Source organism: Myotis lucifugus, unplaced genomic scaffold, assembly GCF_000147115.1.
Source record: "Myotis lucifugus unplaced genomic scaffold, Myoluc2.0 scaffold_12, whole genome shotgun sequence".
Classification (NCBI taxonomy): domain Eukaryota; kingdom Metazoa; phylum Chordata; class Mammalia; order Chiroptera; family Vespertilionidae; genus Myotis; species Myotis lucifugus.
In genome coordinates, this window is record NW_005871060.1 from 7,990,752 (window position 1) to 8,005,193 (window position 14,442).

The 14,442-nt window shown below is 41.8% G+C and overlaps 1 protein-coding gene across 10 annotated transcripts in view; it reads left to right on the forward strand.

Moving 5' to 3' along the window:
• Nucleotides 1–14,442, forward strand: part of AFF1 (AF4/FMR2 family member 1) — a 195,769-nt gene that overhangs the window by 161,983 nt on the left and 19,344 nt on the right. For 8 of the 10 annotated variants that reach the window (XM_014452055.2, XM_023750404.1, XM_014452056.2 and 5 more), the window contains 4 exons: nucleotides 1,606–1,660; nucleotides 1,783–1,820; nucleotides 4,041–4,197; nucleotides 10,178–11,113. In XM_014452055.2, the coding sequence (XP_014307541.1) occupies nucleotides 1,606–1,660; nucleotides 1,783–1,820; nucleotides 4,041–4,197; nucleotides 10,178–11,113 (1,186 nt within the window). The remainder of the gene's footprint in view (nucleotides 1–1,605; nucleotides 1,661–1,782; nucleotides 1,821–4,040; nucleotides 4,198–10,177; nucleotides 11,114–14,442) is intronic. The other 2 variants (XM_023750407.1, XM_023750410.1) reach the window with 2 other exon arrangements.

Consider the following 14,442-nt stretch of genomic DNA (forward strand, 5'->3'; position numbering starts at 1 on the left):
ACTGCCAAGTCCTACATCTGAGGGCTGTGGTGCCCAGCCTGGCTAACATAGGAATTTAGCTTCCTTTAGATAAATATTGAGATCTCTATTTACAAGTTAACAGTTTTCATGTTTTTTAGAAACTTATCACAGGATGTTGTTAGTACATTTGGTGGTGAAAAGGCTTCCTTGGCAAGAATTACAGTGTTGCATGTAGGTGGTCAGTATGAAAGAGCCAAGTTTTAGCATTTGTTTTCATTAGGAAATACAGTGATTATAGCAAGGATTCCCAAAATAAAAATTGTTGGTGAGATTATTGAAGAGGTATTTTTAGAAATACTGAAGGATTGTAATCTCTAATATAATTTGCTTTTTGGAGCATAAATAATACTCAGGCAGACTTGGGGTTTTTTTGCTTTTGTTTTTCACTATAACATTTCCTCAAAAGTCATGCTCATAAATCGGGTGGAGGAAGTAGAGGAAGCTTTTACTGATTCATTCCTTCAACATTTGGGCATCTCCATGGAAGAAGGTAAAGGGGAAGAGATAAGGGGTTAAGATTTGCGTAAATGTACAGATTGGAAACTGTTCACTTTCAATGTGTAGGTTCATCATAAACCACACTGCCTAGAGATGAGTATTAATATAACTGAGGAAGTGAGCTGAGTTTTTATGTTTATCAGAATGATAGCTGTAAGGTTAAGCATGGTCTGATATTATTTGTATTACTACTCTTTCCACTGATCATTGTTCAGGCAAACGAAAAAGAATCTTTTTGTGTGCACGAACAATAGAGTTCAATATTAATAATGGCCTTTGGACAAAAATGTAGGATGAGGGCACTCTTGGGTGACTGTTGACTTGATAGCTTCGTACATCTTACTCTGCATTTATTTAATTCAGATATAGTTATTTTTAAAGTAGTTTTTGTTTTCATTGATTGTAGAGAGATGGAGGGAGAGAGAGACAGAGAGACATCAATGTGAGAAACATCACATTGACTGGTTGCCTCCCGTACGCATCCTGAATGGGGATCAAACCAGCAACCTGGGTATGTGCCCCGCTAGGAATCAAACCAACCACCTTTTGGTGCACGGGATGAGGCTCCAACCAACTAAGCCACACTGGCCAGGGCTCCATATATAGTACTTTTTATAGCACTGTTTTAAGCATTCATCTGCAAATATTCATTAATCTACTATTAACTATTAACTCATTTAATGGTTGATCATTTATTCTAGTTGTTAGAGAATATAGAAGGAAATAATTTAAATGTATCCTGTCTCTCCCTCCCTCCCTCCTTTCTTTCTTCTTCCCTTACTTCCATCCTACCTACTTATCTACCTACCAACCATATGGGGCTGGCAACAAACCCCTGTCTCTTGGTAGTTCTGCCTTTAATGCTCAGACCTGGGAAGGATTCCATTTTGAGATAGTAAGGAGCTTGGACTGAACTACTTTGTGTTATGATTGTAAAACTTACATTTCCATGAAATAAAGTATTGGAGGAATAAATAAAACCTATCCCACCCCCATTTTAATCAGTCAGCATATTTTCTACTTATATGATAAAGGAGTTGTTTGAAGTCATTGTAAATCGCCCTGTCTGTGCCCCGCCCCTTCCAGCATGCTTGAAGATGACCTCCAGCTCAGTGACAGTGAGGACAGTGAGAGCGAGCAAGTAAGTTGTGTGTATCCCGTAATCTGGAGTCCTTTTACATCTGTCTGACTTTTCTGACCTGCTTACCCTAACCTGTCTTTTTTCTTTTCCTCCCCCTTCTCCCCCTTGTTGTGAATGCCTAGGCCCCGGAGAAGCCTCCTGCCACATCTGCACCGCCAAGGTACCGTGTGCGGGTTTCTCCCCTCTACCCCAGTGTTCGCAGTTTTCTACTGAGTGGGAGCATTACAGCCTTAGCACTTTCATAACTTCTTCATGGGGAAGGAGATGGAGTATCACAGCTAAAAGAAAGTACCTGTGTAATATTTTGGAAGCTTCAATCAGCCTTAGAGAGGTGGTTAACTCTATAAAGGGAAAGAACCCTACCCCCACCTAAACCGTCAGTGTCGGAGAAAACATTTTTTGAGAGTTTAAAATAAGCCTGAATCACTTTCCTCAGTATTATGTAACCAGTATTTGAAAAGTTATGCCAAAGAGCCCAGTGTTTCTATGAAAGTGACAGATTTGCTGTATTTTCAAAAATTATAAAGCCAAATTTTCCGTGGTGGCTGTTTTCTTAGTCATGAATTTTCTAATTGTTTCTGTGGCTTTTTAAAATGGCCTGCAGTGCATTTTAGTGAGGTGGAAAATGGCACTGTTCATTTTGGAAACAACTTGGCTATATTTTAGAAAACATTATGCTTTAATTTTTGGAAATGGAAACTAAACCACCTCTGGTATTGAATTTAATAATTTAATATGCCAATACCTGACCTCCACGGACAGGGAAGAGTTAAATTACACTGTAGCTGTTTTACTCCCTTGAGATGTGGTCATCCATTCAGAGACAGGCTCAGCAATAGAAACCTTCCTCACATATGTGTGACGTGATGGTTAGCGTGGAGGAAGCTCATATAATTTTGCCAGGTCTTACAGAGTCATAAGCTCTGCTCATTTATTTATATTTCATTTTGTTCAGTAATTTCTAGTGGCTTATAATGACTCATAAAATATGACAAACTAGCCTAACTTAAAAGAGGAGGAAAAGAAGATAGAAAAAAACAAAGTGGGGATAAATCAGAGGCAGAAATAACACAAAGTATATATCTCATTCTGATCCTCTATGGCAGGGGTCCTCAAACTACGGCCCGCGGGCCACATGCAAATACAAATATTGTATTTGTTCCCCGTTTTGTTTTTTTACTTCAAAATAAGATATGTGCAGTGTGCATAGGAATTTGTTCATAGTTTTTTTTTAAACTATAGTCCGGCCCTCCAACGGTCTGAGGGACAGTGAACTGGCCCCCTGCTCTATGGCTTAAGCTCTCCAGCTCCCAGTGTGAAAATGATCACAAACCTAACCACATTTTTTCTGAGGAAATTGTCATAGTATAGTGTGTTTGCTTTAAAATGACCTCATTTGTTTTATTGGTTATAATTTTTAAATTCTACATTAATATAATTTTATTTAATAAATTTATTATTTAATGTTTTAGGTAGATTTGGAGGCTTTCACGAGTATAAATATTGATTTATTGCTTTGGCTAATTCCATTAAAACTGCAAGTTCTAAGATATGCTTTGAAATTCTGTATATGCCCCGCAGTGTTTTCTCATTGACCCAGAGCTATTGTCCTATTCGTAAAACTTGCAGTAGTTAATCTCTCCTTCAGCTGATATTTGGAGGTCATCCTAAACCACTTATAAACAATGGCCTACTTCATAATTCTGCCCAAATGTGTCGTGCTTGCTTTTGAAGTCACTTTCCATAGGAAAACCATATATATTTAGTAGTCTTTGGCTATCATACAGTTAGTTCTCATCTAGACAGTAGAGAGATTTTAATGTATTGGCTGTTCTTTCATAAATGAACTTGTTTGGGATATATATCTATCTATAGATAGCTATTTATATATTTATATATCTATCTACATATCTTAGGCTTTGTGGGCCATACAGTCTGTGTTAAAGCTAGTCAGCTCTGCTTTTACAGTATAAAAGCAGACAGACAATACAGAAAATAATGGGTGTGGATGTGTTCCAATAAAACTTTATTTAGAAAAACAAGCAGCCAGTTCTGGCCATAGTTTATCAACCCCTGACATAAAGCACCAAGCGTCTACGTTAAATTAGTTTAGCTTGAAATACTTTCAGAAGCAAAATTCCACAGGCTTCTCTTTTACATTGTTATCTGATGAGCTATTTTAAGGTGTTTTTTGTTGTTGTTGATTTTTTGAGTCATTGTAGGTCTTTCTCTCAACCGGACGATATGGTAATTTACTAATGTTAGGTAATATTGAGGCCCTTTCTTTTGAGTACCAGAAAAATGGGCAAAACAGGACAGGAGCAGAAAGGGGGATCCACCTTGCGTGGTGCCTTCAGATGATCTCTTGGTTGCTTTGCAGCGCTCCGCAGTCACTTCCAGAAGCAGCGGCCTCAGCACATTCCAGTGGTGCGGAGTCAGAGAGCACCAGTGACTCAGACAGCTCCTCGGACTCGGAGAGCGAGAGCAGCTCAAGTGACAGCGAGGAGAATGAGCCCCAGGACACTCCGGCTCCTGAGGTACCGTGTCCCCTCCAGGAGACCGTCCGGGACGGCAGCATTGGGGGCTGGAGTCCGCCGTAGGCCAGACCAGGAGCCTGAGTGGCTCTGTCCCCCGGGGCAGTGCTTCCCTGCTCCTACTGGTGCAAACAGGCTGTTTCTGTTTACTTGTTCTTACCGAACCTTTGGCGGTGGAGGTTTGGGAGAGAGGTCTTCTCTCTTCTGTTTAAAGCGATAGGTTCTTCTCTGTTGTTGCTAGTGTGTTTTGAAGAGCAACTCATTAAGGATGTTTGCACACCCTTTTCCCTTCTCTTGGAAAAGAAAACTCATTTTTAGTGGGCTGCTGTTTTAATATTAATGAGATTTCTTTTTGAAATTTCAGGAATGCATGAATTAAGGAAATCAAAAGGAGACAGTGTGCTTTAGCAAAGGGCAGGAGCATGAACTAGAAATAAGTCATCAGAGGTTCTATTTTTGAATCACTAAAAGCCATGCATTAAATGGATGGCGACTTGATTTTGCCTGGGCTGTGTTTCTGCGCCCTCTGCCCCATGCAAAACAGGGACTATTGTGTTCGCCTATCGCTGCCCCCTGGGAAATATTGTAAAGATAAACAGATGAGGTTGAAAAATCTCAAACACCACATGTTTCTAGAGGATTTATGTTGCCTCCTGGATTGTCGAGCACAAGAAATTTAGTAACAACTAATGAGGTTGCCAAATGCCTTCAAAACTTGGAGTAGCAATATAAAAACTATGCTGGAGAAGGACGCGTAGTGGGAAGGGAAGGCGATTTTGGAAGACCTGCTTGTATAGAGAGAATGATTCTGCATATTTAAGATGGGAATTCTGAGAAATGAGACTTTCTAATTAAGAAAATGTTCAGGTTCTCAGTATCTGTCTCTGCTGTTTAGAAAGCGAGGCAGTTAGTTCCACTGCAGCATTAACCGAATCCATCTGGAGGTCATGGAGCGAGAGCCGTGTCTGAGGGCACGGGAAGCTGAGGAGGCTGCTGAGTGCCATTTTTGTTAGATGTGAGTGTGTATCTGGCACAGATAAGTGCTCAGTAAATGTTTTTGGAGTGCATGAACATAGATCAGCATGAGCTGCACTTGGAGTGCCTTTCGGGTTTTAGAAACTGCTCTCTGTGTTTCTGGGGGTTCTTTGTTTCCTTGTGTGATCTAATTACTGTTGAGGTGATTTTTCTATGCCCCAGGGAAAAAGATACTGAGTATGCTCTGCAGACAAACTATGTGGTTGTTCATGTTCATGTTTAGAAGATCTTTGCTTTGTGTCTCACCTTGTTCAGTAAGAAAAACCTGTGTGTTCATTACATTACTGAAGGAACAGAATTCAATTAAGTAATAAAATTCGATTCAGATAAAGTAGAAATGGCACAGATTTGACTGAATAGTTGAAATTTTAAAGAAAGATTAATCTAGTATTTGATTTAATGAAACCATTACGTCTTATGCTCAAGTGGTTACTGAAATAGAGTTAGAGAGTATTAGATTAAAAAAATTAATGTTCCCACCCTTATTTATTATAGATATTTATTAAAATGTTAGTTCATGTCTTTTATTCACCCACATTCAACTAGATGTCTTTTGGTTTGTTGAAGCAATAGGTCAGACATTTGCCACAATGATGTCTGTCAACGTGGCTGACCAAAACACTCCAGCACACATTCCTGAAGGGCACTCCCAACGAAGGCGACTGATTTGACCTTTCTCATCCACCTTTTAAAACACACACACACACACACACACACACATACATTTTCAGAGAGGAAGGGGGGGGGAGAGAGAGAGGGAGAGAAACGTCAATGATGAGAGAGAATTATTGATTGTCTGCCTCTGGATCAAGCCTGCAGCCCGGGCATGCCCTGACTAAGAATGGAACGTGTCTTCCTGGTTCATAGGTCAGCGCTCAGGACAGCAGCTTAGCCTTCTTTCTCTCATGCTCATTCTTGGGAGTAGTGTAAGAATTCTTCCTTTTCTTACCACCGCCATGGAAAATAGTGGACTCCTTTGGAATGTTGTAGGCAGACCAAATACGTCCACTTCCAGTTGTTTGCCAGCAAAGATCAGTCTCCTGATGAGAAGGAATTCCTTATCCTGGACCTTGGCCTTTACATTTTCTATTTATCCCAGGGTTTAACCTTGAGAGTGATGGTCTTCTCCATATGGGTTTTCACGAAAATTTGCATCTTTGCAGCGGTTCCACCACAGATGTCATATGGAAAAAAGTCTACTTTATTTTTTTTAACTACCTTACTAATAGGTCCATATTTGTACTTTGGGGTTGCTGTGCAAATCTAACCTTGGTATGATTTGTATGTTATATATTGAGTTTCAGCTTCCCCAGAAATAGTTTGTCTTTGCCTAGATTTTAAACCTTTAATTTTCCCCCAGGTATTTAACTACTTTTCTTTCCTTTTAAAATAAATGCTTGCATTATTATAAATCTCTTATATTAGTTGAGAGTAACGAATTCCATACATAACAGGCCATAGTTACTAGTTATTACTTTTTCTTTTTTAAATTCTATTTTTAATGCTGAAAATTTTGCTTTTTACGGCTCCATTTTAAGTTCATTTGATGAAATAGTTTAGTAACCTTTTGAGAATATGAGATGCTGTCTGCCTGCCCAGTGAGCTGGTGGGGAACTTGGGGAAAAGCAGTGTTTGCTTTACAGCGGGCATCCAAATACAAAGTGTGTGGGACACCTCACCTTCTTCCGGTTCAGTGAAGTTCAGGGGAAAAGAATTGTTCTGTTCTCCGTTATTCAGGGATCTTCTTAGTTTTCTAATCTATTCTTTGTCCATTTCTTTGGTAGTTAGCTAGCTTTGAGTGATTGCCTGTGGGGCTCTTAACCCTCCCCTCAACCCTAAAAGGTTGGTAGCTTTCTTTTCACCTACTAGTATAGTGTAGCACTAAAGACTCAAACCAATAGCCCTTTAGCTCTGAAGCCCTTTTATTTGATACTACCAGCCGTGGGCAAACACGGCCCTTGAAATGAATAAAACTAAAAAAAAAAAAAAAAAAAGACCGTACCCTTTTATGTAATGATGTTTACTTTGAATTTATATTAGTTCACACAAACACTCCATCCATGCTTTTGTTCCGGCCCTCCGGTCCAGTTTAAGAACCCATTGTGGCCCTCGAGTCAAAAAGTTTGCCCACCCCTGTACTACACCATGCTGCTTCTCTCCTTCCTTCTTTGCTTTTCGTTATCTTTTAATTTTTGGGTGCTTACTCCCTCACAACTAGAATGTTTTACTTAGAACAGTGGGCATCTGTTGTACATAGCTCAAAACGTCTCACAATCATAATTCACTCTAAAATATATGAACTTTTGCCAGTTGAAAAGTTAGGAGAGGTAAAACATTAAAATGCTGAATGAAATAGATTACATTCTTTCACTTCCAGTGTGCCCGTGTTTGGGCTGCTCCAGCCCTGGGAGGCTGGAGGCGGGGCATAAGGAGTGGCAGAGGAAAAATGAAAGCTCAAACCTTGATCCTATCCAGTACTTACATTCTTAAAATTCATTTTAAATCTAGTTTTAATAGATCCCTTATGTAAAGTTTCCTCCATCCCAATAGCTAAATAATTTCTGATCTTAAAGAAATTCTATCCACTTTACATCTTTATGTCTTTATAAGTAGGTATACAGAAAGAATTGTCCCTATCCTTTCCCCTCCATCTGGGCACAGTGGCTCAATTTTACCCTGCAATTGGGCCATACGCCTTCCGGGCATTTTAGGGCTGCAGTAGAAGAAAATGTGTTTTATTTCTGTAACCAGGACATTGCTTTAGGGACTACTAAATGTATCCTATACTGTCCTGTTTGTGGGGAGAAGCGGCAGATGATATCTATACCAGGATTAACTTTTCTTTTTGGTTCCTGCATAAATACTTTTCTACCAAGCATGTCGGTGACTGGAATGCAGTTGTAAACATAGCCCTGGTGAGATCTAGCCACCTTTCCCAAGAAAGGGTTTGGTTCCTGATATGATTGGCAAGTGACTCATGCCTTGTCCCCAGCTAACCACTGGTATTACCACACCCTCAAGCCTTTGCAGGAACTAGTGTTTGACAAGCAGGTATTGTGTGCTAATCTTTTCTCTACCTGTAACAGTCATCCTGTCTTTCTAGAGTACTGAATACAGTTGTAGATTATATGTGACAAAATTCTTGGCACATAAGAGTAGTTTCCTTCTTCCCTCCCTCCCTGCTCTGAAAAATCAAATGTGAGCCTTGGTGTAGAGCTGATGTAGGTATTGGGAACTGTAAAGGAGGTATGTTATCCTAAGCAGCAACATGGGGTAAGCAGAAAAAAAGCAGTTATGCAGCTTTCTTTCGGCTGAAGTTTGGCCCTATCTAGTTCCTTTCATTTCTAATCTATTTCATCACACTTAGTCCAAACTAACTACCTGATTATTTTATTACCTAACTTTTTTCTGGTCAAAAAGATTTTACTGTATACCCACCTATCTTCCATGTGTTAAGTTCACATGTTTTTATAGAGTTGAATTATTTGGGATATTTCACTTGGAAAAATCATTAGCAATCTTCCCCGTAAAACATTGTCCACCTATGGACATGGATCTCCTTATCCATAATTGAGTCAGTTAAATCCCATGTGGAATATCTTTCCTTTAACTTCCTGGTGCATTCATACAAACCACCTGTCAGATGGATCTTAAGGAAAACATGCAGCATGAAGTGATGTGCTTCCCTTTAAGAATAAAATATAATCGCTGCTCATTCTATTAGATATTAATATTTTTATTTGGCATATTTATGGGCACAGTAATACACCTATAGGAATGTTCAAATTAAAATCTCAATGTACACCACCATGTGTAAGACATAATAGTGGAACTTGGAGATGCAGAGGTCTCTGTCATTCTGTTAATAAGATCTAACACCCAGCTGGAGAGAGAGAATAGGATGCACTAACCATCAGTTAGCAACAGAGATTTATGAGATAACAGATGTCAGGGACTTCTTTTTATTTGTCAAATCAGTTCATAGATAATCAGTCAAATCTCATTGCTCTGAATTGTGTGCTGTGGAAAAATAGGTGGTATTTCAGCTCAGATTGCTGAAATAAAACAAGAAACATAATGCTTGATTTTTAAAGACTTCAAATGGGAATGAGGCTCATCTAATGTGACCTCACTTGACTCTTTTTTTTAAATGTTGTATTTTATTTATTGATTTGAGAGGTAGAGAAACATTGATGTGAGAAAAAAAAAATCAATTTAGGTTGCCTCCTGCATGTGCCCCAACTGGGCATTGAGCCTGCCACCTGGCTATGTGCCCTGACCAGGAATTGAACCTGTGACCTTTCAGTGCAGGGGACCATGGTCAACCAACTGAGCTTCACGGCCAGGGCGACCTCACCTGACTCTTTTTATCAAGATGTAAGTCAAATTTGAAAATTAACATGTATCTGTGATACAGGGAAAAACTTTCACAGATAAATGTTTATAATGTTTTTAAGTAAATATGAGAAATTATATCTAGTTTTGAAAATAATTTCCAGTTGAAAAGTATATCAAGGAAAGGATAAAGTATGATACCCCTAGATAATCACCAAGACTTAGTTTGTTAATTAGCCTTTTTTGAAAATGCTCAAGAAAAGGATTCTTTTTATTCCCTATTATTTTCTGATAGAATAGTTTACAAGCCAAAAATGTGTCAATTCTGTTTAAATTAATACTGTAATTACCATTAGAACAAAATATTTATGTAGCAATGGTTTCTCAGCAGTTGTCAATAGTTTACATTGGTCAATATTTAATGGTCACTCTCTACCTAAGCAGAATGCCAGTAGCATTAAAAAAATTGTTATAGAATTTGACTTGTAATTTGAGGAGGGTAAAAAGGACCTTAATTCTTAGGTTTGGGATGGCAGGATGTAGTATTGGGTAACACAGGGAAGAATTAAGCATCTTTGGCCAGTTACCACTTTTCTCTTTTTCCTTGTTTTAGCCCGAGCCTCCTACAACAAACAAATGGCAGCTAGACAACTGGCTGACCAAAGTCAGCCAGCCGGCAGCGCCACCAGAGGCCCTGGGGAGTGCAGCGCCCCCACTTCGGCACCCAGACGGGAAGGGGAAGGGTGGTGACGGCACCACTAGTCACGAGCATTCAGAATCCAAAGATCCTCCTCCCCCTAAAAGCTCCGGCAGAGCCCCCCGGATCCCTCCCGAAGGCTCCCACACTGGCAAGAGGAGCTGTCAGAAGTCCCCTGCCCAGCAGGAGCCGCCGCAGAGGCAAACGGTTGGAACCAAACAACCCAAAAAACCTGTCAAGGCCTCTGCCCCGGCGGACTCTCGGGCCAGTTTGCAGGTGGAGAGTGAGCCGGGACTTCCCCATAGCTCCAAGGATCAGCCTTCCAAAGACAAGCCCAAGGTGAAGACGAAAGGGAGGCCACGTGCTGGAGACAGAGAGCCTAAGCCAGCGGTGCCCACCCCCAGCGAGAAGAAGAAGCACAGGGGCGGGCCCCCGGCCCCCACAAAGGCACGCTCCGGTCCTGAGCCCACGAAGGACAATGTGGAGGACAGGAGCCCTGAGCACTTGGCCCTCGTCCCCCTGACTCACGGCCAGGGCCCCAAGCACGACAGCAACAGTGGTGGCAGGACTAGTGGCTGTCGCCGGGCCGTGGTGGTGCAGGAGGACCCCGGGAAGGACAAACTGCAGGTGCCTTTGAGAGACACCAAGCTGCTCTCCCCGCTCAGGGACACTCCTCCCCTGCAAAGCTTGGTGGTGAAGATAACTCTCGACCTCCTCTCTTGGGTTCCCCAGCCACCTGGGAAGGGGAGTCGCCAGAAGAAACCAGAGGACAAACAGCCACCGGCAGGGAAGAAGCTGGATTCTGAGAAGAGAAGCTCCGACAACTCAAGCAAGTTGGCCAAAAAGAGAAAGGTGAGTGCGGGGGGCCTGGCCTTCCCCTGCAGGGTGGCCAGTACCTGCTGTTCGCTTAGGGCTGTCTTTGGCCCGTGACTCTAGCCCTGAGTTGTCTAGAAGATGCAGGAAGTGTTTGTTCAGATTAGATCCAGGCTTTGCTCCTAAGCCAGTTACTCCTCCATTGTAGACCTGGGTACTTCCCACTCTGCAGACGGGCATTACCGGGTACTAGAGTCCTTCAGCAGTCTCACTGGTTTGCAAAAAGAGGAGGCAGTCATTGGAAAGGATATCTCATTTTAGGATAATGTAGCATTTGGGGGTGCTTCTTTTATTTATTCTGATAACATTGATATTTACCACTTGGCCCATTTGATTTTACCCTAGAAATTAAAACCTTACATGAATTGCAGTGTTAATTAGTATTCCAAATTCCTGAAAACACTGCTATACACTAAATTTTGCTCCTGTAGTATGACCTTTATGATACTGGTATTACATCCACATTTTAGCTCATGGCCACATAATACCTCATTAATTTGAACACACCAGATTTAGACTCTGTGCCCTCCATTATTGACTTATTAATAAGCAGGGCATTCTTTTAAAAGGTTTTAGAGCTTATTAAGCAGTTAGGACATCCTGTTGAATAATATAGGCTGCAATGGTATCTTGTAAAGTATTAAAAATCTGTCAATTTCATTTTTTTATTATAATTTTTGGAAGTGTCACTTAAGGAATGACATAGTTTTTTTAAAAAAGGAAAAAAAACAATCTCTGCATTAAGAACCTCAGTTCCATGGACATCACACTATTTTGGACAGTTTCCTTCCTTCCGTTATTCTTAATCATTGAGCTCCTGATAGTTCTTTTTGCTGCTTCTCGGTGACGAAAGTATGATAAGTGAGTGTTTCCCTCAGTGGCATTCCCATGCCAACCTGCCCAAGATTCAGAGGGAAGAGCACTAGGAAGGCCAGCTCTTCCTGCCGAGGAGTCAGACGGTGCACACTCTTTACGCAGAGCTGCTTCCTCAGTTGTGCAAGTTGAGCTAAGAATAACAAAGGACACGGCTATCATCAGCCCGCTGTCCTGTCTGTGATTCAGCCGATTACTCCACTAGTTAAAAATATAACATGACTCTAACAAGTAGTAGGGGTGGCTGTCTTGTGGCTGTCTTGTCAGACCCGTGTCGAATGATTGGAGTGGGCTGTGGTCACATGCTAATGGGCGGTGCTGTTTCAGCGAGGAGAGGGCATCTTCTCTCTCATGTCCAAGAACCACGGAAACGATGTGTGTTAAAGGTGTGAAACTTGATGGAGGACTTGGCTCGGAAAAGTACCCGTGTTTAATATATCTGAAAAGACTTCAAAAATACACTCGTTTACCTCCCCCTTCTGGGAAATTTTTTATCTCCTATCCCCCAAGGTCTGTCTGGTTTCCAACGCTAACTTTCTGCATTAGCTGGAGTGAGAAGTATTAACTTCTAAAACGCTTACTAACAGGTGAACATGTTGGAAGTGGCAGGCTCCCCGAGACGGTTTTCAGCCCAGTCTGTACTCCATGCACATCTGGAACTGTTGCTCGCAGCCCCCGAAAGGGATCTCAGCTCGCCCTGCTGAGGATGTGAGCCGTGCCCTTCCACAGCCGTGCGCAGCCCTTGGCTGAGCTCCGAGAAGGCAGCTCGTTTATCATGCTGTTGGGAGGATGGAGAAATAATGACCCTCATCTTAGTCAAGCGTGTGCTGCTTTAAAGCCCAGGCCAGCAGCGGAGAGCTCTGCCCGGGAACAGTGCCTCTGCTGTGGCAGTGACGGGACCAGGTCCTGAACCGGTGGTCCCAAACCCTGGCTGCTCATTGTGGTCACCTGGGGAGCCTGTAGGCCTGGTGGCAGGTGCCCACCCTCAAACCCCTCACCCCCACTGGTATTTTTAAGTTCTCGGTTAATCCTAACGCCTAGGGGGCCGGGAACCCCTGAAGCAGAGCCTTACTTCGGGGCCAACATTGTACAAAGCTAGTTCTTTCGGTGGAGAAATCCCTCCATGTGCTTTGCTTAGACGTCATGGATCTAGACAACCAGGAATCCTTGCTTTAAGTATGTCACTAGTTAAAAACATAGAAGCTTTTGGATAAATACATACAAAAATCAGCTCACTGTATACTTATTTCAGGATCAGAGAATCGTGTGTCATTTGGTTTTGCTTCCTGCTGGGTTCCAGGTATGATTAATGTTGAGCATTAACCTCAGGTCCTTCCCTGTGTGGGCCGGGCTCCCCCTGTCCTGTCAGGGCGTCGGCTGCTCCCGTGGGCCTGGGCCCCGTGGCAGAGGCAGGGCTGTCCTCTCTAAGCGTGGGCGCTTTTCCCCAAATTTGGGAGGTGGATACTTGTTCGTATTCTTCATTCTAAGTGCAATCACTAGAAAAAGCTCTCTGAGGATGTAGTGAGAGCAGTGGGGCAGTGTGCCTGATGGTTCACGTTTGTGGACTTTAGTGTCTTTATTTAAAGGCCCTTTAGGGTCTGTTCCTCTCCTGGTGCAAAATTTAGCAAATATTTTTCAGAGGGTAAGCAGACCCTTGAAGCCATTTTAGACTTAGAAGTATGGGAAGATAATCATAGAGTTCCTGGTGATTAACAGCTGTGATGAAGCCATCAGGTGTGGCACCTGTACACGTGTGCTCATGGTTCTGTATATGTGTAATGGTACTCCCTTAAAGGAGCGGGTCAGAAACAATTCATGAGGAAAAGTGTGGGAAATTATGAGGGTTAATAGGCGTGAACACACAGTGCTCTCTACATAAACTACAGAAGTTTATCATCCGAGTACAGTTTAGAATTTAAAATACAATGTTTTGGGGTTTTTTGGCCTAAATAATTTTTAAACCAAGGTTATGTTATTCCAGGTTTGGAAGGAAAATTGAAGTTGAGAAGGACAATATAATACACAGGCCAGTGCCATTGGCAGTGTCTAAAAATGCACGAGCGTGCATGGAGCTCCCTGTGTGAGCTAGACCTTGTTCTGGCATTTTATAGCTAATAGTTCATTTAATTCAGTTTTTTTATAAACTGCTAGACTGTCTTAATAGTCATTTCGATAAATAGAGCAGAGAGGTACATTTACTCAGGTCTTTTCCTTTTTCTAAATATTGCTTTACTGACCAAGAAGCTTTGACATTGTTGGAAACAAATTTCACTTTCTCTTTTATCCGGGTTTTGAGTCCTGGGGAAGGGAAGGTAAGGGATGTGGTGGGGAAATGTGCATTGTTTTTGCTTGAGGATGGTTGTTGGTTCAGTCAGTCCTTCCCTTCTAACCAAGCTCCGACTGTCTTTTCTTTGGTGGTTTCTCCAGATCAACAT